This window comes from Monodelphis domestica, chromosome 3 (assembly GCF_027887165.1).
Source record: "Monodelphis domestica isolate mMonDom1 chromosome 3, mMonDom1.pri, whole genome shotgun sequence".
In the NCBI taxonomy this organism is placed as follows: domain Eukaryota; kingdom Metazoa; phylum Chordata; class Mammalia; order Didelphimorphia; family Didelphidae; genus Monodelphis; species Monodelphis domestica.
In genome coordinates this window covers 182,960,383-182,986,653 of record NC_077229.1, presented here as the reverse complement: position 1 = coordinate 182,986,653, position 26,271 = coordinate 182,960,383, and the positions used below count along the sequence as shown (strand labels likewise).

Genomic DNA, 26,271 nt, shown 5'->3' with positions numbered 1-26,271 from the left:
CCCCAAACCCTGTTATCAACTCGGCACTTTTTTTGTGGTCTGAAATCAGGGGTTAGAGCTAGAAATTGCTTATTAACTTTTCTTGATCCTTGGAATCTGGAAGTCCTTTCTTGTTCTTCTAAGCAGTGACTTTTAAATGCTTTTCCAGGGCACTGATTAGCATTCCATATTTAAAGAGCTTTGGCAATGATGTCCTCTTTTAATAGAGCCAGCTGCAGAGGCAGCTTTGCTCTTATAAATCGCCCACTAATTTCTAGGGAGCAATTTGTCTTAAATACTTACAGGTGTATTGTATTGCTTGGGAATTGTGCTTTTCATCACCTTTATAACCTTGATTCACTGTTCAGAACAATTTCCATGTGAAATAATTTTCTTTCTATAATCCAACTGTCTCCTTTTTAGAAATATCACTTATGGGTTTACTTAAATATAATACTAACTAGGCTGTGTTTACCAAACCAGTTCTTATCTCACCACATCAAGATTAGTATTAAACCATTTATATTAAGAAAAAATAATAATTCTCTATCTACTATGACAAAGGAATTCCATCCCTTTGTGCTGATTTCATTAAAGATTAGGAAGAAATTTAACAAGTTATCATCCAGTTTCTTGTCTAATCTAGCATTATTAATGGATGATTGCTGCAGAAAGTTGGATTTGAAGTGAGAGGAATTCTTTCTGAATGCTGGCCCTTATTACCTGTAAGAACACACATAGGTCACTTAATGTCTATGGGCCTCAATTTTCTCATCTGTAAAATGAATGAGTTGGACTATATGATCCCTAGAGAGTTCTTTCAAGCTCTAAAATTCTTTGAAAAGGAAAACCCAAAGTTAGCTAACTTTTCAAAAAGTGCCTTATGGGACTCAATGAAATATGAATGTTTATCTATTTAAGTGATTCCGAAGATCTGGATTTAGAAGAAATAAATTGGTGATAGAAGTGATGATTTTTTTTAGGTAACTGGATATGGGGGATCAGAGAGAAGGAAAAGTCAAGGATGGTTACAAGTTTTCAAACCTGGATGATTAGAAGAATGGTGGTTATTGCTTTTAATATGGAACAGAGGAATAGGGAAAGATTCTGTTTGGTACAGGTTGAGTTTGAAATGTTTATGGAATATCCATTTCGAAATACTCAGTGTTTGATGTATTTCGAGAGCTTAAGAGAAACACTAGGGCTGAAAACGTAGATCCAGGAGTCATCTGCAAAGAGATATCTGAGCCAATCAATTTACTAAGGGAGTGAATAGAAATAGAGGAAAGAAGAAGGCCTTGGATACTATTCTAGGGACATTCACAAAAAGAATATGGTAGATGATTCAGCAAATGTGACTGAGGAATGTAGAAGTGGTACAAGGAAAAAAGAATGCCACAAAAACCCAAAGAAGAAAGTATTTAAGGGTAGAAGTAAGTCAACAGTGTCAAATGCACAAAGGATGAGGCTGATTCAAAGGTCATTTGAATTAGGCAATTAAGAGACTAGTAACGCGGAAGAGAGTGGTCTCATGTTATGGAGTTATAAACTAGATTGAGACATGTGAAAGGAAGGAAGTAGAAACAATGAGTGCAAATAATTCTAAGGGTTGGGTGATTTTTTTTTCCACTAGAAGATTGGCAGAGACATAAAAGATAATTGCTTGAGAGGGATGATAGGACCAAGATTTTTGCTGTTTATTTTTATGGTAGGGAGAATTGGGCAGGTTTATATAAAAAGGAAGAAACCAATAGAAAGGAGACTAAAAATTAGAGAGAGATGGGGAGAACGGCAAGCTTCTCAAAATATCAGCAGAATATAGAAATTAAGGCTATAAGCAAGTATGTTGGCTTTAGCAAGGAAACTGAAATAAAACAGAAGGTGGAGTTTGTTGTATTTTTCAAGATAAAAAAAGTTATAGCCATTTTAAAGCAAGTTTTTGGTATATATATAAAATACACACATATGTGAATATTGATGAAGTTATAAAGAATTAATATATACTATATAATATAGAATTTAATTTAGGGAAATCAATCTCTGCATTGCTTTTTAGGAATTAAAAATAGGTTATACCTGCAGAATACTTTAGTGAATATTTTATCTCAAACTCAATATGTCCCAAACAGAATCCTTCCCTCTTCCTCTGTTCAATTTTCAAAATAATAACCACCATTATTCTAATCTCCCAAGTTTGCAAACTTGGAATCATCCTTGACTTTTCCCCCTCCCTGATCCCCCATATCTATTTGCCTAAAAAACTCATCATTTGTACCACCATTTTAGATTTTCTAATATTTCCCTTCCATAAAAGATTCATCAGAGTACTCCCTTTTTCTCCTTCATCAAGTTCAACTTTTATCACATTATATATAATGATATAAAACGGAAGCAGAGAAGAAAGACTTTTTAAAATTGGTTGTTATTTTGTGTTTTTCTTTAGATTCAGAAAACTTTCAAAATATTTTTTTTTCAATGAGAGCTGCCTGGTAACTCAAAGATGCCTTTTTGCCTGTGATTTTTCCTTCATGGTAACCATAACCTTGGAAATTAAAAAAAAATGTTTTTGGAACAAACTGTTGAAATTTTTGTTCATGTAAAATAAATTAGCAATGATTATATTGTGTGTAATTAATATTTAGGGCAGTTAGGTGGCATAGTGGATTACATGCTGAATCTGGAGTCAGTAGGACTCATCTTCCTGAATTCAAATGTGGCCTCAGACACTTAACTTAACCCTGGGCAAGTCATTTCACCTTGTTTGTCTTACTTTTCTTACCTGTAAAATGAGCTGAAGAAGAAATTTGCAAGTCATGCAAGTATCTCTACCAAGAAAACCCCAAATGGGGGGTCACAAAGAGTCAGACACAACTAAAAAATAACTGAACAATATTTGATATTTAACTGTGAATATCTTTTAAAATAGTGACTTTTCTTGTATGCTGAAGAATTCACAATTTTTTTCCTGTCATTTAATTACCATAATGTCCTTTACCCTCCAACTGGTTTGAGTTTTCGAAGCCTGAAAAGTACTCAGTCTGAATGTGGGCTTTGATTCTTGAGTTGCCCTGTAGCTTTTTACTAATGTTGAAGGGAAAAGCAAATACCACTCTTTCACTATTATTTTTGGCAGTACACAAATATATGTATGACTGCCTTAGAAAGTTTTAGAAGATGCTTCTAGAAATATTGAAAAGATCAGAAGAATTCCCACAAATACATGATGCATCCTTCCTCTCATCTGTACCCTTCTACCAGTAAATGCAGAGAAGACCAACAAGACTTGAAACTAAAATGCAGACCAAAGATATCTGTTCACCTGTTGTGTTTCTAGGCAGCAGGCAGCTTTCACTGGCAGCCAGTCTCAGTTTGTCTGCTATAGTTTAGACTGTAGGTAACAAGGTCAAATTACCAATGCTCATCATATGTCTTTTTTATGGGCAATTCTTCCATTCAAGAAGTATTCAACAGAGTAAGTGGGGCTGACATGGAACAGATTGTTATATATATATATATATATATATATATATATGTATATGTATTTTTAATATTTGCCTGATGCAGTTTGGGCATGCCCTGTTGAGCTGACTGCTCTATTTTATATGCAATGGGTACTCAGTCAATTTTTATTAAATGTTTTTTTTCCTTAAGTAGAAAAAAATGTTTGATGTATGTTGCTAGAGATTTGGGGAAAATCACTAAAAAATAGACATTTAAAGTCTATATAAAGTGGGTCAGTAATTATCACTATCAAGTCACTCTCCTTTCCATCTCCCTTCCCATCTAATTTGGCACAGGGTTTGGGCCCATTGTGGGTTTTCTTATGTTATCTAAATATTACTTCACTTCTATCCCATCAGAGATGTTGGTTAGTGCCTGACACCCGCAATGATAAATTTGTTTCATTTCAGTTTAATTTTGTTACCCTTTATGGTAAAGACCAGTTGTCATGGTCAAATAGCAGCCCACTTATAACCCTAAATTTAAGATATGCAAACTCTGGAGGAAACTCTTCTTCCTTCAGTGACATGCTCAAGATTTGAGAATTTCCTTTAAGTGTTGTCTTAGTTCAGTCCTGCCTTTTAAAACCCTGGTGAACACTGTGTTATGTGAAAATGGTTCACTTCTATTCAGTCCTAGAGAATTCCAGGCAACTCTTTATGGGGACCTTCAGTAGTCTGCCATTGCCATGGCAACCATATCTCATTGTTGGTTGAAATTGTAAAATGTGCAAGGGACAAGTCTATGAGGATAAATTGCATCCAGATACATTGACGGGGTCAAATGCTTTATTACTCTCCTAACATCCCTTCTCCCTTTGTTGATTTTTCTCTTTGGTTGCTTAGAGTTGTCTCTATAGATTTGCCAGTGATATATTTTTCAACTCATACTCTCTCAAAGGAACAGAAAATTCATAAAGTAATGTTTTAAAATAAGGGATTCAATGGCACTTAGCATATTTGGTAGCTATTTATTCTAGACTAGTCAGAGGTAAAATCCTTTTCATCTTTTATCACAGGACAGACACTGATTTTGCTTTTGACTCTGTATCCCCAGCTATTAACACAATGCCTAGCACATAGGAGGGGCTTAATCAATGCTTACATGCTCATTAAATGAATGAATTAGACCATTCTATTAATCAGTCAGTAAATTAGGGTACAACAAACTACAGTAATCATACTTTAAATAAGTGAATGGAATGCTCCCCTCCCTAAAGTATTTCATGTAAACACTTTGGGAACCCCAAATTTTCCTTGGAGTTCCCAGGGTAGCATTTTGTTACATTGGAGAAGTAATATCTTGCATTTGTAATGTTAGTAGTTGCCAAGGCAACCTACAAAGTGCTTTCACATATTAGCATCTCTCATTAAACCTTAACTCTGTGATATAGGTAGTATGGTATTTTTGTCCTCCTTTTAAAGATGAGGCAACTGAATCTCAAAAAGACTTAATGAGGTCCATGTTGGACATGACTGCTAGGTGGCACAGTGGATGAGTGCCAGTTCTGAAGTCAAGAAGTCTTGTCGTCCTGAGGTCAAATCTAGCCCCAGATACTTACTGTGTGACCCTGGGCAAGTCACTGTTTGCCTCAGTTCCTCATCTGTAAAATGAACTAGGGAAGGAAAAGTCAAACCACTCCAGTATCTCTGCAAGAAAATTCCAAATGGGGTCACGAAGTGTCTGACATGACTGAGAACAACTAAACAAATGTTCACCAAACTATGTAAGTAGCAGCAATTCTGACTCCAAACTCAGCTCTCTGTGCATGACAAAACTAACTTTCTTGTGCTGTGTTAAGACAGAAAGAAACTGGCAGGAAGAATTACTCAATAAATAGTCAATAAGCACATATTAAGCACCTACCATATGCCAAGCACTGTGCTAAGAACTTTATAAATAATATCTTATTTCGTTCTCACAAAATTTTAGGAGTTAGGTAAATAGGTGAAGTTATTATTTCCATTTTATAGTTGAGGAAATGGAGGAAGGTAAAGTTGAAGTGACTTGCTCAAGGTCACACAGCCAGTACATGGCTAAGGGTGGATTAAACTCAAGGTCAGGTCTTCATTACTCCAGATCCAGCACCATATCCATTGTGCCACTCTAACAATACTCCTAGCTGCACCACTCCCTTCTCTAGCTCTATGGATTATTGATCAGTGGGGAGTGGTGTGGGTGGAGGGTATTAGTTTCTATTTACAAGAAAGAGGAGGAGCTCAGAAAATCTACAAATCCAAGATGTATAGAAAAGGAAGGCATTATGGTCTCTAAAGAGTAATAGTCACAATTCTCTGTCTATATTTGTTGATCACAGGCTCATAGATTTAGAGGTATCAGGGTTGTTAGAAGTCATCAAACCCAATCCCTCATTTTACAGATGAGGAAACTGAGGCCAACAGATGTTCAAGTTCTTTGTCCAAAATTGAACAAATAATAATCAGTGGAGTTAGATTTAAATTCAAGTTTGAACTTCTGATTACAAATCTGATGTTCCTTCCTTAGACAAAAGCAAACTAAAGTTAAAGTCTTAGAGAAAAACTGGGAGACACAACTGAGCTCTCATTGATCAAAGAATCAATATATACAGTTGTCAAGAGTGGACTGGGGACTCAGGAAGACCTGAGTTCAAATCCTAAGTTAGACATTAGGTTTGTGGCCATCGTCATGTCACATAACTTCTCTCACCTTCAGTTTCCTTATCTATAAAATGTAATTGTTAATCTGTAAAATAATTATAGCTCCTACATCACAGGGCTAGAAAATGAGATAACACACATAAAGTGTATTGAAACTGTTAAAGTGCTATATAAATGCTAGCTATTATTCAAGATGATTTTAATACTAAATTATTCAGTTTTTTGTTTATTTTTGATATTGAAAGTTTACAGATGAAAATAGATACTATAGTAATATTATATTCAGACACAGTTAAAATTATACTTATAAATTCCTTCCCTTTCCCCAAAATAGTAAGCACAAAGACCATTAGGCAGAAAATCTGTTTGCCTTCCCTAGAATCAGATTGGTGTTTGAAAGTAGTTTAAAAAGCACATACAATTCCAGCCATCTCATCTCTAAGACTTTAGAAAGCCATGAGTTCATGGACGAATTCACCCTCCATAGATTACTGGAGGTTTCTGAAGCTAACAAGTAATTAATAATAATCTGGTATCCCTCCTTCTGATAATGAGCTCTTCAGACTTAGTTGGGCTGGTCCTCAGATGACAAAATTCACAATCTACACCCAGACTCTTATTCAAAACCTTTCCAGCTTGATGGAATCTGCTACTTAGTGCTCTGTGGGCATAGAACCTCATTCATCTGCAGACCAGTATAATGCAATGGAGTAGGATTTTAGTGTAAGGACTAAGCATCACTAAACACCCTAATGAAATATGTTCTGTTTCCCTTATTTCAAGTTTTAATGAGTCTCAAAGGGGTGAAATGATGTGTCAAAGATCACACAACTAGAAGGAAGATGGGATTCAAATCTAGCTTTTTTCCCCATTAACTGTAGAATCTAATTCTTTTTCCATCAAGTCATACCACTCTTCCCTGCTCAGGAAAATAGGATGAAGTGGAATGATAACATAAAAGTCACATATTAATTACTTGGGAAAAGCAAAAATGTTGATATTGTTTCATTTTGTAATAGTCATGCATGTGTACTTCTGCTAGAGTCTGACTCGAAATATTTGACTGACCAGAAAACTGGCTAGTTTCTTCAGAATTAGTTAGTTCTCTATCAGAAGAGAGATGAGTGTCGCACTTCATGCCATCGATCAATTAACATTTAAGCACTTACTATGTTCCAAGCATTATTCTAAGTATGGGGTACACACATTACATTGTTCTCGGTTTTTAATTCTTTGATTGTTAAAATCGATATTACACCATGGAAATGCACAAAATTTGTAGCTCTTTAAGAACACACCATGCAAAGTGAAGTGAGCAGAACTAGGAGAACGTTGTAAGTGGTAGCAATAGTATATGATGAATTACTGTGAATTACTTAACTCTTATCAATAATGCAAAGTCCCAGGACAACCCCAAGAAATTCATGATTAAAAAAAGGTTCCTCATTGCTATAGAAGAAACTGATAGAGTCTGAATGCAAATTGAAGCATACTATTCGTCACTGTCCTTTCTCCATGAATTTTTTCTAGATTAAGCAATATTTTCTTTCACAACATGATGAACATGGAAATATGTATTATATGATGATACATGTATGACCTATATCATTCTTGAAAAGAGCACCCTTTGATGACTATTAGAGATATTGCAACAAAAGCTGGTGATGTGAGGAAGCAAGCATTGCAAGGATGGTTGACAGAGAAAATACTTAATACATGCTTATTGAATAAAAAGAAAAGTGAGTTGAGTGAAAAATGATACTGAGGGAACATGGAATAATCTCAAAACAGCCAAATTAATCTTCAGAAAATAAACAAAAACCTTTAAAAAGTCACGGAAACCCGAGGAGTTGTTAATGATTCCTCAACAACATGGCATAGTCATCTTGAAAATGAAGAAAACAATAAAACTAATAAAAGAAAAAAAATGTTTGCCTTTTTATGTATTTATTCTTTTTGAAAATTTTGTTTAATTAGTCAATTTAGAACATTTTTCCTTGGTTACAATAATCATATTCTTTCCCTCCCCTACCCCACCCCTTCTTGTAGCTGATGCACAATTCCTTTGGATTTTACATGTGTCCTTGATCAGAATCTATTTCTGTGTTGTTGATCTTTGCGCTAGGATGATCATTTAGGGTCTACATCCCCAATTGTATCCCCCTTGACTCAGGTAATCAAGCAGTTGCATTTCTTCTGTGTTTCTATTCCCACAGATCTTCCTCTGAATATGCATACCCTTCTTTCTAATAAGTCCTTCAGAATTGTTCTGGATCATTGCATTGCCACGAATGGAGAAGTCCATTATATTCAATTGCACCACAGTGTATCAGTCTCTGTGTATAATGTTCTCCTGGTTCTACTCCTTCCACTCTGCATCAGTTCCTGGAGTTCATTCCAGTTCACATGGAATTTCTGCAGTTTATTATTCCTTTGAGCACAATACTATTCCATCACCAACAGATACCAAAACTTATTCAGCCATTCCCCAATTGAAGGGCATCCCCACATTTTCCAATTTTTTGCCACCACAAAGAGCGCAACTATGAATATTCTTGTACAAGTCTTTTTCCTTATTATCTCTTTGGGGTATAAACCCAGCTGTGCTATAGCTCAATTAAAGGGCAGGCATTCTTTTAGTGCCCTTTGGGCATAGTTCCAGATTGCCCTCCAGAATGGTTGGATCAATTCACAACTCCACCAACAATGCAATAATGTCCCAACTTTACCACATCCCCTCCAGCATTCATTACTTTCCTTTGCTGTCATGTTAGTCAATCTGCTAGGTGTGAGGTGATACCTCAGAGTTGTTTTGATTTTGCATCTCTCTGATTATAAGAGATTTAGGACACTTTTTCATGTACTGATTAATAGTTTTGATTTCTTTATCTGAAAATTGCCTATTCATGTTCCTTGACAATTTATCAATTGGAGAATGGCTTGATTTTTTATACAATTGATTTAGCTCTTTATAAATCTGAGTAATTAGACCTTTGTCAGAGGTTTTTCTTATGAAGGTTTTTTTCCCAATTTGTTGTTGCCTTTCAAAATTTGGTTGCATTGGTTTTGTTGGTACAAAAACTTTTAAATTTAATGTAATCAAAATTATTTCTTTTACATTTTGTGATTTTTTTCTAACTCTTGCTTAGTCTTAAAAATCTATCCTTTCCCAAAGATCTGACATGTATACTATTCTGTATTCACCTAATTTACTTATAGTTTCCTTCTTTATGTTCAAGTCATTCACCCATTATGAGTTTATCTTGGTGTAGAGTGTGAAGTGTTGATCCAAACCTAATCTCTCCCACATGGTCTTCCAGTTTTCCCAGCAGTTTTTATCAAATAGTGGATTTTTGTCCCAAAAGCTGGGATCTTTGGGTTTATCATAGCCTGCCTTGATGAGGTCACTTACCCCAAGTCTATTCCACTTATCCCCCTTTCTGTCTCTTGGCCACTGCCATATTGTTTTGAAGATCACTGATTTATAGTATAGCTTGAGATCTGGTACTATAAGGCCACCTTCCTTTGCATTTTTTTCATGATTTCCCTGGATATCCTTGATCTTTTGTTCTTCCAAATGAACTTTGTTATGATTTTGTCTAATTCAGGGGAAAAAAAGTTTTTTGGTAGTTCGATGAGTATGGCACTAAGTAAGTAAATAAGTTTGGGTAGGATGTTCATTTTTATTATGTTAGCCCATACTACCCATGAGCAATTAATGTTTTTCCAATTGTTTAGATCTAGGTTTAATTGTGTGGAAAGTATTTTGTAGTTGTGTTCATACAGTTCCTGTGTTAATCTTGGCAGATAGATTCCTAAGTATTTTATATTATCTAGGGTGATTTTAAATGGAATTTCTCTTTCTAATTCTTGCTGCTGAAATGGGTTGGAGATATACAGAAATGCTGATGACTTATGTGTATTTATTTTGTATCCTGCTACTTTTCTAAAGTTGTTGATTATTTCCACTAGCTTTTTTAGTTGATTCGCTAGGATTCTTTAAGTAGACCATCATATCTTCTGCAAAGAGTGATAGCTTGGTCTCCTTGTTGCCAATTTTAATACCTTCAATTTCTTTTTCTTCTCTAATTGCTACTGCTAGTGTTTCTAGTACAATCTTAAATAATAGAGGTGATAATTGGCATCCTTGTTTCACTCCTGATCTTATTGGGAATGTATCTGATGATGATGATATTGACTGATGGTTTTAGATAGATACTGTTTATTATTTTTAGGAAGGGCCCTTCTATTCCTCAACTTTTTAGTGTTTTCAGTAGGAATGAGTGTTGCATTTTTCAAAGGCTTTTTCTGCATCTATTGAGATAATCATGTGATTTTTGATGGTTGGCTTGTTGATATGGTCAATTATGTGGATGGTTTTCCTAATGTTGAATCATCATTGCATTCCTGGTATAAATCCCACCTGATCATAATGAATAACCCTTGTGATCACTTGCTGGAGTCTTTTTGCTAGTATTCTATTTAAGATTTTTGCATTTATGTTCATTAAGAGATTGGTCTATAGTTTTCTTTCTCTGTTTTTGACCTGCCTGGCTTTGGAATCAGTACCATATTTGTGTCATAAAAGGAATTTGGTAGAACTCCTTCTTTGCTTATTCTCTCAAATACTTTGTATAATATTGGGATTAGTTGTTCTTCAAATGTTTGATAGAATTCACTTGTGAATCCATCTGGACCTGGGAATTTTTTCTTAGGGAGTTCTTTGATGACTTGTTCAATTTTGTTTTCTGATAAGGGATTATTTAAGAATTCTATTTCTTCTTCTTATAATCTAGGCAATTTATATTTTTGTAAATACTCATCCATATCATCTAGGTTGCCATATTTGTTGCCATATAGTTGGGCAAAATAGTTTTTAATGATTGCCTTAATTTCCTCTTCCTTAGAGGTGAGGTCTCCCTTTTCATCTATCATACCACTAATTTGGTTTTCTTCTTTCCTTTTTTTTTATTAAATTGACCAGTACTTTGTCTATTTTGTTTTTTTAAATACCAGCTTCTAGTCTTATTTATTAATTCAATAGTTCTTTCAATTTAATTTTATTAATTTCTCCCTTAATTTTTAGGATCTCTAATTTAGTTTTCATGTGGGGAGTTTTCATTTGTTCCCTTTCAAGTTTTTTGACTTCATGTCCAATTCATTGACCCCTGCTCTCCCTAATCTCTTAATATATGAACTCAAGGATATAATTTTTCCCCTGATTACTGCTTTGGCTTCATCCCATAGATTTTGAAATGATGTCTCATCATTGTCATTTTCTTCCATGAAATTATTAATTGTTTCTATGATTTGTTCTTTAGCTAACTGATTTTGTAGAATCATATTATTTAATTTCCAATTACTTTTTGAATTGGCTTTCCATGTACCCTTACTGATTATTATTTTTATTGAATTATTATCTGAAATGGTTGCATTAATTATCTCTGCTTTTCTGCATTTGTTTGCCATGTTGTTGTCTTTTTAACTTTTATAACTGTTTACTTTTCTAAAACACTTTTTCTTCCAGTTCTTTATTATGGAAGCTCTGTAATACTGACCATGGCTCCATGATATTTGAATTGTTTCCTTCTGGATGCTTGTAGTAATGTTTCCTTGATCTCGGAGTTCTAGAATTTGGCTATAATAATCTTGGGGTATTTTATTTTGAGTTTTCTTTCAGGTGATGAATGGTAGATTCTCTCAATTTCTATTTTCCCCTCATGTGAGGATATCAGGGCAGTATTCCCTGATGATTTCTTGTAATAGGGTGTCCAGGTTATTTTTATGATCATGGCTTTTGGGTATTATGGTGGACCTGTTTTCTAGGTTGGTAATTTTTCCAGTGAAGTATTTTAGATTTTCTATAATTTTTTTTATTTTTAAAATTTTGTCTTATTCTTTTCATATGTCTTATGAATACACTAGTTTCTTTTTGTCTAATTCTATTTTTTCTAATTATTTTATTCCCTGATTTTTTTTGTTTTTCCTTTTCCATTTGGCTAATCCTAGTTGTTTTCTTCAATACTTTCTTTTTCTTTCCTACATTTCCATTTGGTTCATTCTATTCTTTAGGTTGTTGTTTTCTTCAGTGTATTTTTGTGCCTCCATTTCCTTTTGTCCTATTCTAGTTTTTTAGAAAATCAATTTCTTCAGTGAAATTTTTCTCCAGCTGTTAACTTTTTCTGTCATTTCCCTTATTTTGTTTTTTAACTTCTTTTCAAGTCCTTCCAGAAGTTCTTTTGGGACACAAAATCCTTTCACACTTGTTTTTGAGGCTTCACATTTTTCCTTGTGTTTGCCATCCTTTTTGCCCTAGTATATGGTCAGTCTTTGTGAATGTGCCACATACTACTGAAAAGAAGGTGCATTCCTTTTTGTCCCTATTTATTTTTCTCCATACATCTATTAACTCTAATTTTTCTAAGATTTCATTCATATCTCTTACATCTTTCTTATTTATTTTTTATTTGATTTATCTAGATTTGATAGTGGTAAGTTCAGGTCTCCCACTAGTATAGTTTTACTATCTATTTCCACCTTCAACTCCACTAGTTTCTCCTTTAGAAATTTGGATGCTATACTATTTGGTGCACACATGTTGATTACTTCTATTTTGTCATTGTCTATACTGTGTTTTATCAGGATATAGTTACATTCCCTATCCCTTTTAATCAGATATAATTTTACTTTGGCTTTTCAAATATTATGATTGCAACTCCTGTCTTCTTCCTCTCAGTTGAGGCCCAATAGATTTTGTTCCAACATTTAATTCTAAACTTGTGAGTGTTTACCTGCTTATGTGTGTTTCTTGTAAACAACATATGGTAGAATTTTAGTTTCTAATCCACTCTGTTATTTGTTTTCATTTTATGGGTGAGTTCATCCCACTCATGTTCAAAGTTATGATTGCCATTTGTGTATTCCCCAGCATTTTGATATTGTCTCCTAGTTCTGTCCTTTCTTCTTTTGCTATATTCTTTTAAACCAGTGGTTTGCTTTTAATCAGTCCCCCTAATCCCCACCCTTAATATGTTTTCCTTTCTGCCCCCTCCCTTTTTGTTCCCTTTTTGTTCCCTTTTTATTATTTTTTAGAGTCTGTTAAGTTCCCTCCCCCCTCTATTTCTCTCCCTTTTTGTACTCCTCCCTCCCATCCTCCTCTTAGTTTTCCCTTCTCACTTTCCCTGTAGGGAAAGATAGAATTTGATACCCCAATGGATCTACATGCTCTTCCCTCTCAGAATTGATTTCACTGAAAGTAAGGTTTAAGTATTACCTATTAGCACTCTCTTCTTCTCCTTCTTATAATAGTATTCTTCCCATCCCATTTCCATGTACCTCTTTGTGTGGTATAGATTATCCTATTTATCTTATTTATTCACGTTTCTCTTGGTGGCATCTTCGATTACCCCCTCCCTTTTTCATTTTTTACATATCATGATTGCCATTTATTATCCCAGTCTCTTCCTGTGAATGATTCTTGTAATTACTATAATAGTGAATATAATTTTGGAGAGTAACAAATAACATTTTCCCCATATATCAGTATATATAAACAATTTGATCTTATTGAAGCCCTTAAAGAAGAAAGTTTGAACAAAAAAATTTTCCCCTTTCTTTATTATTTACCTTTTCATGTTTCTCTTCATTTTTGTGTTTGGATATCAAACTTTCCACTTAGTTCTGGTCTTTTCTTTGCAAATACCTGGAAATCTTATATTTCATTGAATGCCCATACTTTCCCCTGGAAATATATAGTCAGTTTTGATGGGTAGGTGATCCTTGATTGAAGACCCACTTTGTTTGCCTGTGTGAATATCATGTTCAAAGCCTTGCAATTATTTAGGGTGGAAGTGGCCAGATCTTGTGTAATCCTGATTGGTGCTCTTTGATATCTGAATTCTCTCTTTTTGGCTTCTTGTAAAATTTTCTCCTTAGCTTGGAAGCTCCTGAATTTGGCAATTACATTCCTGGGAGTTGTCTTTTGAAGATTTAGTATAGAGGGTGTTCTATGAACTCTTTCAATGTCTATTTCCTCCCCTCCCCCCTTGTTCAAGAACATCAAAGCAGTTTTCTTGGATAATTTCTTGTAATATGATGTCAAGATTTCTGTTTATTTTTCGGTTTTCAGGTAGACCAATGATTCTCAAATTGTCTCTTCGTGATCGGTTTTCCTGATCCTTCATCATGTTAGTGAGATATTTTATGTTTTCTTCTATTTTGTCAGTCTTTTGACTTTGCTTTATTAATTATTGCTGTTTTGCAAGATCATTGGTTTCTAATTGCCTAATTATGGTCTTTAAGGCCTGGTTTTCTACTATAATCTTTTGATTTTCTGCTATAATCTTTTGATTTTCCTTTTTGGTTTGGTCTATCATACTTTTTGTGGCTTCCAGCTGTTTCTCTAATTGGAAATTCTTGTTCTTTAAACTGTTATTTTCTTTTTTAACTATTTCCCACTTTTCTTGCCAAAAGGCTTACATCTTTTTTGGTAAACTCCAATTTAAATTCTTCAAGAGCTTGTGGTCAATTTCCATTTTTGGAAGGTTTTGGCACGTTTATTTGTATTTTCTCTTCCATTTCCTCTGTAGTCTGAATTTTTTCTCCATAAAAATTATCCAGGGTTAACCCCTTCTTGTTTTTCTTGGTGTTGGGAAATTGTTCCTGGGCAATGTTTGCCATCACTATGGTGGTTTTTCTTCCCTTTCCAGTCAGAAATCTAAGTGAGGAGCACAGGCTCTCTTTGTATGGAGCTAAGGAGAAAGGATTTTGCCTGAGGCCAGCTCTCCAGTTTCTGTAGCTTCTGCTATTTGCTGACTTTCTCTGTGCATGGGTACCCAAGGTCTGTGCTCTTCAGTCTGCTGGGGTTTCAGGTTTAGCTTCTCTTAGGGGTAGGTCTTTGGTGGTCTTAGTCAGCTGCCAAGGACCTAGAGGTGCCCCCCCACTCTAGAGGTGCTCCTCACTCACTCACTGATTCTAGTATGCGCTGGCTCTGACTCTGGCTCCATAGGTGGGGTGGAGGAAGATGGATCAGCTTGTGTTTTGGTGGAAGCTTTTTCATCCCCTTATTGTTTTGCCTTTTGACCCCACAATACCACTATTAAGTTTATTCCCTAAGGTGATCAGGAAAAAAAGGAAAAGAACATATATGTTCTAAAATATCTATAGTACTTCTCTTTGTGGTAGCAAAGAACTGGAAACCAAAGGAATGCTCGTCAATTGGGGAATGACTAACAAAGTTGTGGAATATGATTGGGACTGAATATTACTGCACCATAAGAAATGATAAGCAGGTTAATTATTTTTAAAAACATGGAAAGTCCTACATTAAATTATAGAGTGAAATGAGCAGAACCAAGAGAATATTATGTACAGCAATAGAAATATTGTTTAAAGAATGACTTGTATATGTTCCATCTTGAGAGAAAGAACCGATAAATAGAAACATAGCAATATGTACTTTAGAGACAGGATGTCCTGGGTTCAAGTTGGACCTCAGACACATCCTAGCTGTGTCTATATCTTTTTCATCAAATGATGCCTTCTTTAATGGGAAGTGGGGAAGGAGAGGAGTTTCTTGGTTATCTTAATGTAACAAATTATTTAATTTTTAAAAATCTGACCATTGCTAAGAAGAAAAAGTTTTGTCATGGACAAAACAGTGCAAAGACAAGAGTGCTGAAGATAGGGAAAAGAAAACTTTTATTGAGGAAACTCAATTTTAATTCAAGGATATACCAAACCCATGGTTAGAAGTCCATGTGGACCTGTAATATTTACTGATCTTCATCAGACTATAAGACATCCATTCCTGAAAATTATTCAGGATTCTTTAAAATTTCCAGTGGGATTGTAAGTCTTGCCCCCACTGAGAGAAAGAACTCCAATAAATGTACTGATTTTAAACACATCCTTTAGAATTATCAAAAATTGCCTGATTTTTATCCAAGGTGATAAAAGTACAATTTCATAATGAAGGAAAATATTTTTTCCACAGTCATGTGAATTCAATGTCAAATCATGTAAAGAAAGTGACTGTTGCAAAAGAAGGATGTTGGTTATTAAAAATCCTAAAGATGTAAATATTTGTAAAGCTTACTACTTATTCATAAATGTCATGATTTTAGATTGCCCCCATTAACTCATATCCCACTTTTTTTGAACCATTACCTTCCAAGGTAGAAGAGCAATAAGGAATAGGCAATTAGAGTTAAGTGACTTGCCCAGGGTCACATAGCTAGGATGTGTCTGAGGTCCAACTTGAACCCAGGACATCCTGTCTCTAAGCCTGGCTCTCAGTCCACGGAGCCACTTAGCTGCCCTTATATCCCATGCTATTAGAGGCAACTCTTACTATTATTTTTCATACTTCTGTTAGTTGAGTAAAGACTATATATTTAATAACAGAAATCATCCCTGGCTCTAAATCTGAGTAAATATACATTCATTTATAGATTGTGTCTTCACTTCTTTTTCTATACCTTAATGTCATAGTTAGAGCTTGCAGTCATGCCTAGATATATATGCATGTGTATATAAAGAGTAGGGTTGTCTGTAAGACTAACTTATACTCTGCATATGGTTTGATTGTCCTTTAAATTCCCATGACACTACATGATAAAAATATGGTACACTAAGAAATCTGGCTTGCTAAAATTCAGCCATGTAGCCCTGATGTAAATGCATATAGTTAATACCACTTCCTACAAATAACAGGACAAAAACTGTTCAAAAGGAAAATGTTTCAGGCCATGTTCTATATTGTTTTCTTAGCAGATTACTTCTATAAAAAGCAACTATAACTACTGGTGTGAAGAATACTCTTAGCTCCTATAATTGGGTCTTGTCATAAGAAATTAAGATTTAAGTATGAATCAGGAGAAAAAAGATGAGGAAATATACTCTCCCCTTTCCAGTTACATCCATATCCACAAAAAAGTTTGAATTTACTCTTATATGGGGATTCCCAAAACTCTCAGTGAAGTTTTTAAATTTTAATAGATTAAAACTCCAATAATACTTCGGGGACATCTTGTATTTTTAAGCTATATGACCTTTGACAAGTTCCTTAAACTCTCAGACTCAGTTTCTTCATTTATAAAATGAAAATAATAACAATAAGAAAAAATATATAATGGATGAGAGGAAGGTGGCAGAAGAGGGTATGGTTAATTACTTTTTCACAGAGGGGGAAAGTATTTTTTGCTCTATAAAATTTCATATAAATACCAATACATATTCTTATTATTTAAATTCCAACTAGAGAAAAAGATATAAATGGCATCAGTGCCAATGACAGAAGTGTTTGTTATTTGCTTGTTTGCTTATTTTGTGGCAGAAAGTCAGAATGATAAGAGTACCAGCCCTGGATTCAAGAACATTCATCTTCCAGAGTTCAAATCTGACCTCAGTCATTTATTAGCTGTGAGAAAACCCGTTTGACCTCAATTTTTTTTCATCTATAGAATGAACCGGAGAAGGAAATGGCAAGCCACTCTGGTATCTTTGCCAAGAAAAACTTAAATGGGATCACAAAGAGTAAGAAATGCCAGAAAAAATGTTTCAAAAGAATTAGGGCTGTTTATAACAAGATTTCTGGGATTTTAAAATCTGTCACTATGATTTTGTATGATTAGATGTAAAGCAGCAAGAAAACAAATAATTTACCTCAGTATCTGATTTGTCTCTAAATCATTCTCAATTTTTTGTTCTTCCAAATGAACTTTGTTATGGTTTTTTCTAATTCAGTAAATAGTTTTTTGGTAGTTTGATGGGTATGGCACTAAATAAGTAAATTCGTTTGGATAGGATTGTCATTTTTATTATGTTAGCTCATCCTACACATGAGCAATTAATGTTTTTCCAATTGTTTAGATCTAGTTTTAATTGTGTGGAGAGTGTTTTGTAGTTGTGTTCATATAGTTCCTGTGTTTGTCTTGGCAGATAGATTCCAAAGTATTTTATATTGTCTAGGGCGATTTTAAATGGAATTCTCTTTCTAATTCTTGCTGCTGAGATGTGTTGGAGATATATATAGAAATCTTGACGATTTATGTGGATTTATCTTGTATCCTGCAACTTTGCTAAAGTTGTTGATTATTTCCACTAGCTATTTAGTTGATTCTCTAGGATTCTTCAAGTAAACCATCATATCATCCACAAAGAGTGATAGCTTGGTCTCCTTATTGCCTATTTTAATGCCTTCAATTTCTTTTTCTTCTCTAATTGCTACTGCTAGTGTTTCTAGTACAATGTCAAATAATAGAGGTGATAATGGGCATCCTTGTTTTACTCCTGATCTTATTGATTCTAATTTATCCCTATTGCAGATGATGTTGGCTGATGGTTTTAGATAGATACTGTTTAGGAAAGGTCCTTTTATACCTAAACTTTCTAGTGTTTTCAACAGGAATGAGCGTTGTATTTTGTCAAAGGCTTTTTCTCCATCTATTGAGATAATCATGTGATTTTTGTTCTCTAAATCATTCTCACATCCATTCCAATAGTGTGGGTTTATTCTAGGAATCCCAATGGCATCATGACTTTATGCATAGTCTCATAGCCTTTCTTAAACCCTCCTTTACTTCTTCCCACCCTACCCACCATTTCCCATTTCCATTATTAATGAAAAGAGAACTTGATTTAGAGTTTAAGAAAAGAAAAGAAAAGAAATACCCTGGTTTTTAGTCCTATCTTGATCAGTCTCTAAGCATGACTTTGATTAAATTACTTTATTGCATTGAGCCTAAGTGGGTTTTATCTTTAATAGGAGATAATAATAATTGTGTTCCCTATCTCACCGGGTTCTGAGAAAGTCCTTTGTTAAAGAGAATAAACTATAGAATCAATTCAATCAGCATTTATTAAATGCCTATTTTTATGGCATCCTTGTGTTGGACCCTATGAATAGAAAATAAATAGTCTCTATCTGCAAGGAATTTATATTCTATAAGAGATTGGAAGTGGTGAGATAGAAACAGGTTCAAATAAGTTATTACCAAATTATGTACAAAGTGACTGAGGGAGAGAAGAAAGGGAAGGAACTAAACACTGGAGGATTCAAGAAAGAACTCTTCTAGGAAGTGGAGCTAGATATTAATTCTCATCCTATCCTAATATCTCATCCTAGAGAATAGTAATGAATATGAAGTTTTTTGTAATCTTATAGCAGTACTATATAAATAAATAGAAACTCTACATGGTATAGTAGATAAAGGCAGAAAACTCATCTTCTTGAGTTCAAATATGGCCTCTGACACTTAATTCTGTTGTGATCTTGAGCAAGTCGCTTCACCTTTATTGTCTCAGTTTCCTCATCTGTAAAATTAACAAGAGAAGGAAATGGTAAACTGTTTCAGTATCTTTGCCAAGAAAACCCCAAATGAGATCATGAGAAGCCTTCACACTGAGAACAACTGAACAACTATATATTATTTATGCACCAAAAATTTAATAACTATTTCAAACTTTGAGGATATTCTTATAAGATCAATTTTCTACAGCATTAAATGCCCTTACAAAGTTACTACTACAATGTTCCCAATATTTCTAGAATATTCCAAAAGAGTAGTTTATGCTTCAGAAGAATCTAGCTCAATTTCAAGCTAATTTCTGATCTGATATAGACCTGTTTGGGATTGGACAGGTGAGTACTTCTTTTTTTTTTTTAATTTTAATATTATTTTATTTGGTCGTTTTCATACATTATTCACTGGAAACAAAGATCGTTTTCTTTTCCTCCCCTCCCCTCCCCCCTCCCCCCCCCCCCCGCCTTTCCCTCTCCCATAGCCGACGCGTGATTCCACTGGTTATCACATGTGTTCTTGACTCGAACCCATTTCCCTGTTGTTGGAGTTTGCATTATAGTGTTCATTTAGAGTCTCTCCTCAGTCTTATCTCCTCCAACCCTGTAGTCAAGCAGTTGCTTTTCAGCAGTGTTTTTACTCTCACAGTTTATCCTCTGCTTGTGGGTAGTATTTTTTTTTAGATTCCTGCAGATTGTTCAGGGATTGCATTGATACTAATGGAGAAGTCCATCACCTTCGATTGTACCACAATGTATCAGTCTCTGTGTACAATGTTTTCCTGGTTCTGCTCCTCTCGCTCTGCATTACTTCCTGGAGGTTGTTCCAGTCTCCATGGAACTTCTCCACTTTATTATTCCTTTTAGCACAATAGTATTCCATCACCAACATATACCACAATTTGTTCAGCCATTCCCCAATTGAGGGGCATCCCCTCATTTTCCAATTTTTGGCCACCACAAAGAGCGCAGCTATGAATATTTTTGTACAAGTCTTTTTGTCCATTATCTCTTTGGGGTACAAGCCCAGCAGTGCTGTGGCTGGATCAAAGGGCAGACAGTCTTTTATCGCCCTTTGGACATAGTTCCAAATTGCCCTCCAGAATGGTTGGATCAATTCACAACTCCACCAGCAATGAATTAATGTCCCCACTTTGCCACATCCCCTCCAGCATTCATTACTTTGCATAGCTGTCATGTTAGCCAATCTGCTAGGTGTGAGATGATACCTCAGAGTTGTTTTGATTTGCATCTCTCTGATTATAAGAGATGTAGAGCACTTTTTCATGTGCTTATTAATAGTTTTGATTTCTTTGGCTGAGAATTGCCTGTTCATTGGACAGGTGAGTACTTCTAATGGGCATTGTTTAATAGTATCTTTTTGTGAGCTAGAGAAGAACTATATTTGATTTTACAAAAACTGATTAATATCCAGAGGAAGTAATCACATTTCTTTTTTTATCTTTTTAGCAATCTTGACACAGAAGAATTATGTGGTAAGTTCTTTTAAGATAAATTAAACCCAAAGATATTTTGACATAATCAAAATTTGTTTGAAACAGGAAAGGAATAAAGGGTATGATAAATCTGAATCCTCCTTGAAGAGTATGTGAAGAAAAATTTTGTGAGTTAAGAAAATATATCACTTAACCTTTGAAGCTAAATTAGGGATATACTTCCAAAGTTAATTTATAGGGGGCAGCTGGGTGGCTCACTGGATAAAGAGCCAGGCTAGAGGCCAGAGATCCTAGGGTCAAATCTTGGCTCAGACACTTCCTAGATCTGTGACCCTGAGCAAGTCACTGAACCCTCATTGCTTAGCTCTTACTCTGCTCTTTTGCCTTGGAACTAATACCTAGTATTGATTCTATGAAGGAAGGTAAGGTTTTAAAAAGTATTTATACTTTTAATACTTTACCAATTAAATTACCAAGAGGATTCTTTATAGAATTTGATGGAAGTAATAATGAAATTTATATGGAAAAACAAAGTATCTAGAATACCAAGTTAAGCAATGAAGAGAGGTAGAGATGAAGGAGGAATAGCATTTCTGGGCTTCAGACTGTATTATAAAATACGTGTTACCAAAATAACCATATATTGGTTAAAAAATAAAGAGACAAACCAATGGAAAAGACTAGACATAAGAGAATCAGAAACAATGGAACTCAATAGATCAGAGTTTCTCCACTCACAGGGGGAAAATCTACTTATTTGATTAAAAAAATTGCTAGGAAAACTAGAAAGCAGTGCAGCAAAAATTAGGCTTAAACCAGCACCTTATAACATATTCTGCAAAATGTTCTAAAAGGATATACAACTTTAATATTTATCAGAAAATAAAAAATTAAAAGAAAAACAGATCATATATAATTCACAGCTATGGGTAGGAGGAGTATTCTTAACTAAACAACAAAGGTAATTATTAAAGATAAAACAGATAATTTTGATGACATGAAACTGAAATGCTTCTTAACAGACAAAATGAATACATCTCATATAAGAAAGGAATTGATGGAAGGGGAAAAAACATCATATCAAATTTCTCTAATAAAAGTTTGGTATTCAAGATGTATAAAATATATCTATGTCTATATGATTAATAGACGCTTCTCAATAGATAAGTGATCAAAGACCAAAGAGTTCTCAAAAGAATTGCAAAATATTCACAATCATATGAAAAATGCTCCAAATCAACAATAAATAATAAGAGAATTGTGAGTCAAACCAGTTCTGAGGTTTAATATCGCATTCTACAAACTAGTAAGAATGATGAAAAAATGATAGCAGTCAATGTTAGAGGGAATGTGGAATGACAAGCACACTAATATATTGTTTGTATAGATGGAAAATGGTAAAATCATTTTTAAAAGCAACTGAGGTTTATCCAAATAAAGTGACTAAGATATCTTTAACCACTGAACCAGAGATTCCTTTCCTGGGTTAATGCCTCAAATTATCTATCAACAAGAAGAAAGTCCCCATATACTTCAAAAATTTTATAGCAGTACTTTTGTGGTAGCAAAGAACTGAAAAATATGTAGATACCTCTAGATTGGGAAATGACTAAACAAATTGTGATACGTGAATGTAGTGGAATATTATAATGCTATAAGAAGTAATATATGTGATGAATACAGAGAAATATGGAAAGATTTACATGAACTGATGCAAGTGAAGTAAGCAGAACCAAGAAAATAATATATAATGTAAATAGAAAAAAAATCACTCACCAAAAAATAAAAAAAATGAATATAAAAGACAATATAAAGATCAAGCATGACTCAAATGAAGAGATTTGAGAAGACAGGCCATTATTTTGTGGAGGTAGGATACCAGGGGTATCACACATTGCACATGTTTTTCAGATTTTTTAAACATATCAATCAATTGTGCTATTTTTTCCTCTTTAAAAAAAGGTTGTTTTGTTGTTGTTGTTATTTACTATTTGTTGTATGGAATAGCTCTCTGGGAAAGGAAAGAGGAAGGATACTAAGATGATGTGAGAAACAAGAGATAGTAATAAAACTTATTTAAAATAAGAAGAAAAAAGCTAAATTATGATCCTTTATGAATTTCTGTAAGAGTACAGTAGGCATTCCCCTTTTGCTATAATTTTTGTTAAAACTATTTTGGTGATTCATTGTTGAAAAGGTTGGGAATATGCTAATAGGAAGTCAATTGTTACTACAATTAGTACATTACTTTCACAAGAACAAATTCTCAACTAATTTCAACAGATTTGAGTATTTGATGAACTGTCTTTAACTTCTGCCCTTAATGTGTTTTGTAAAACACTGAGTGCAACAGGCCCTCTTCAAGTAGTAGTATCATTTTGATTTCAAATTTGAAAGTGCCGTCTGAGGTCAGATGGTCTGATTCTGTTATTATGTGGCATATGAGGAAACTAAGGCATCCTATTGCAGTGGATAGAGTGCTGGACTTGCAGAGGATCTGGGTTCCAATTCCAACTCTGCTCTTTACTTCCTATATGACTTTGGGCAAATTATTTGGTCTCATTTTCCTCACAAATGATATAAATAGGCTGAAATGATAAGTAAAGTCACTTCCCATTCTAAATCTATGCTCCTATTATCCCTTAATTTTACTGATAAAGTTACTTAGATTCCATGATGCAGGGGAAAGTGCCCAGGATTTGAAATTGGAAGACTACAGTTCTTCTGCTTATATACTATATGATCTTAGCAAATCACTTAATCTCTTTGCATTTTAATTCTCTTATCTACAAAATGAAGAGATTAAACTGGAATAGAATTGGATCTCCCACAAAAATGTAAAAATGTCATTTCCCTTTGTAAGGAACAAGGGATGAAATGACTGAGGAAACAAAGATTTGATTTTCTGAACATTTCCAACTGCTTAACAAATTAGGACTACACCCCTTCCTCATCTTAGGGCTGCACCCAAAAAACAAGGGGAAATAGATTTTTATACATTAAGAAAATTAAGCATACATGTAAATAGAGGGAGAAATAAAGTATTATTTTTTTAAAAATCAAATAAGAACAATTAATTAGAAGGAAATAATATAACATTAGGTCATCTGATTTCTAATTGGATGAAAGTTTAGAGACTTTCCAGGTTGGGAGGGGAAAGTAAGGTGCAATTCTCTGAATTCAGAAGAAAAAAAGATCTCCAACTTCTTCCAAGTATCTGAGGAATATGGAAACATTAACTGTTTGGTCAATATGGAATCAGTACTGCTTGCGATGCACAGTTATCAGAAAATTCCTTAGATCAATTTCAGAATCTGATTGTGTTTCTTGCCAACATAATCTAGATACTGGTTAAGGATCTCTAAACAGAAGACACACTTTCCCAGTTACCCAAGACTAAGTTCAAAGAATGCAATAAGGTTTTTCTCCCAGTGAATAAAGATTCTCTCACAAAACAGAATTTGGACTAAGCCCATAATTAAATAGAAATAAAACTAAGTGGGGCAGCAAAATTACTCAATGGATGAAGAGTCAGGCCAAGAGACAGGAGGTCCTGGCTTCAAATATGGCCCAGGACACTTCCCAGCGTTGTGACACTGAGAAAGTCACTTGACCCCATTGTCTAATCCTGACTTGAAATAGATACTTAGCATTGATTCTCAGAAAGAAGGAAAGGGAAGAAAGAAAGAGAGAAAGAGAAAAAGAAAGGGAAAGGGAGAGGAAGGAATAAAGGAACAAAGGAAGGACAGAAGGAAGCACAATATGGAGGGAAAATGGAGGGAGGGAGGCAGAGGGGAAGTAAGAAAAGAAGGAAGGAAGGAATAGAGGAAGGAAGAAAGGCAGGTGGGAAGGAAGGAAGAAAGGAAGAAGGAAGGCAGGCAGGAAGGAAGGCAGGCAGGAAGAAAGGAAGGAAGGAATAAAAAGAGAGGAAAATAGGGAAAGAAAGAGAATTAAGTTAATTTCAAAATTGAATCACAAAATGCAGTCACTATGATTCATTCAGTTCCGACAATTAACCATTTTTTGACCTAATCTCCTCAATTCCTTCACCTCTGCCTGTCCAATAGGACTACGATTTTGGTTGTCATTTTCAAAACAAATCTTTACTCAGTTAAATCTTCGTACAAATATACTTACTATGACCTAACCAGTAGGTATTGTCTACATCTTTTTGATGAAATCATACTCAAAAGTTTTAATTGTAAAAGGGAAATAGTTCTGAAACTGACAGCTTATTGCTATTAAAGATTAATTTGACATTTTGTGAATATTAATTCTATGTTATATTTGAGTCATTCAAAAACTTTTTTTTGCCTCAGCTCATAATGGATTTTTTGAGTCTACTTAGTGTATTGTTCCAAATATAGCCCATCCCTAAATTTGGATTATTTCCCTAAAACAAATGTTTTTGTTAGAAAATAACTACATAGGTGTTCACTAGAAAAAAAAATAGCATCATTATAGGTCTCATTTAAATCCATATTTGTAAAAAAACAATGTAGATTATATTGTAAATAATATAGCAACTGTGATAACTAGAACAACCAAATTTGTAATGAAGATGGACATTTGGACCTTTGTTCATACCTAAAGGATATGCTTTCTGACCTTTGGATCTCTGATGTGTACCACAAAGCACCAGATCCAAGAGTCCTATCTCTCCTTTGGGATCTACCTTCCCCCAAAGCCAAATAACCCCAACTTGCCACTTCTGTCTCTTCCTTCTCAGTATTCTCCTAGGACATCAGTCAAGCCATGCAATTCATGGCCAAATTTTTACATAATCTGCGTGGATTGTCCTCTAGTTTACCCCTTCTTTCTCATTCAACTGCATGGGACTTAGATAGCATATTTCTACTTCCATCTCTGAGTATAACTAGAGATGAGTTCCTCTGCAATTATTTAAAATCACAAGCACTTTTCTAAGATGGTAGCATCATTTCTAGCACATTTTTTGACCCTTACTCCTCAGATCCCATCTCTAATACATGAATATTATTTTCAAGTTCATTAAACTGCTACTACATTAACAACAAATGCAACATAGAATTCCAAATAGCAGAATTCCAAAATAATGAGTCTCAAAATATTCATTCTGCACAACAAATACACACAGAAACCAACTCACATCCACCATATACATGTATATGTATGTGTACATATATATGAATGCATTCACATATGTATTTATTAATAGTTTGACTAGTTTCTAAAAATGTCAATAAAAGACTTAGGATTTTTTCTTTTCTTTCTTTCTCTTTACAATATCTATTCTCTGTTAGGTTGGATGCAAATAAAAACACAAATGCAGATTTGAGTGAAAAATAAGATGTGTTTATGTAGAAATAGATTATGTATGCTAAATAATATATAAGGATAGAGAAACCCATGCCTT

General features: G+C 34.3%; 1 protein-coding gene across 2 annotated transcripts in view; it reads left to right on the top strand.

The window, feature by feature from the left end:
• Positions 1 to 26,271, top strand: part of NECAB1 (N-terminal EF-hand calcium binding protein 1) — a 207,292-nt gene that overhangs the window by 70,595 nt on the left and 110,426 nt on the right. For both annotated transcript variants that reach the window (XM_001368622.4, XM_056823335.1), the window contains exon 4: positions 20,890 to 20,915. In XM_001368622.4, the coding sequence (XP_001368659.1) occupies positions 20,890 to 20,915 (26 nt within the window). The remainder of the gene's footprint in view (positions 1 to 20,889; positions 20,916 to 26,271) is intronic.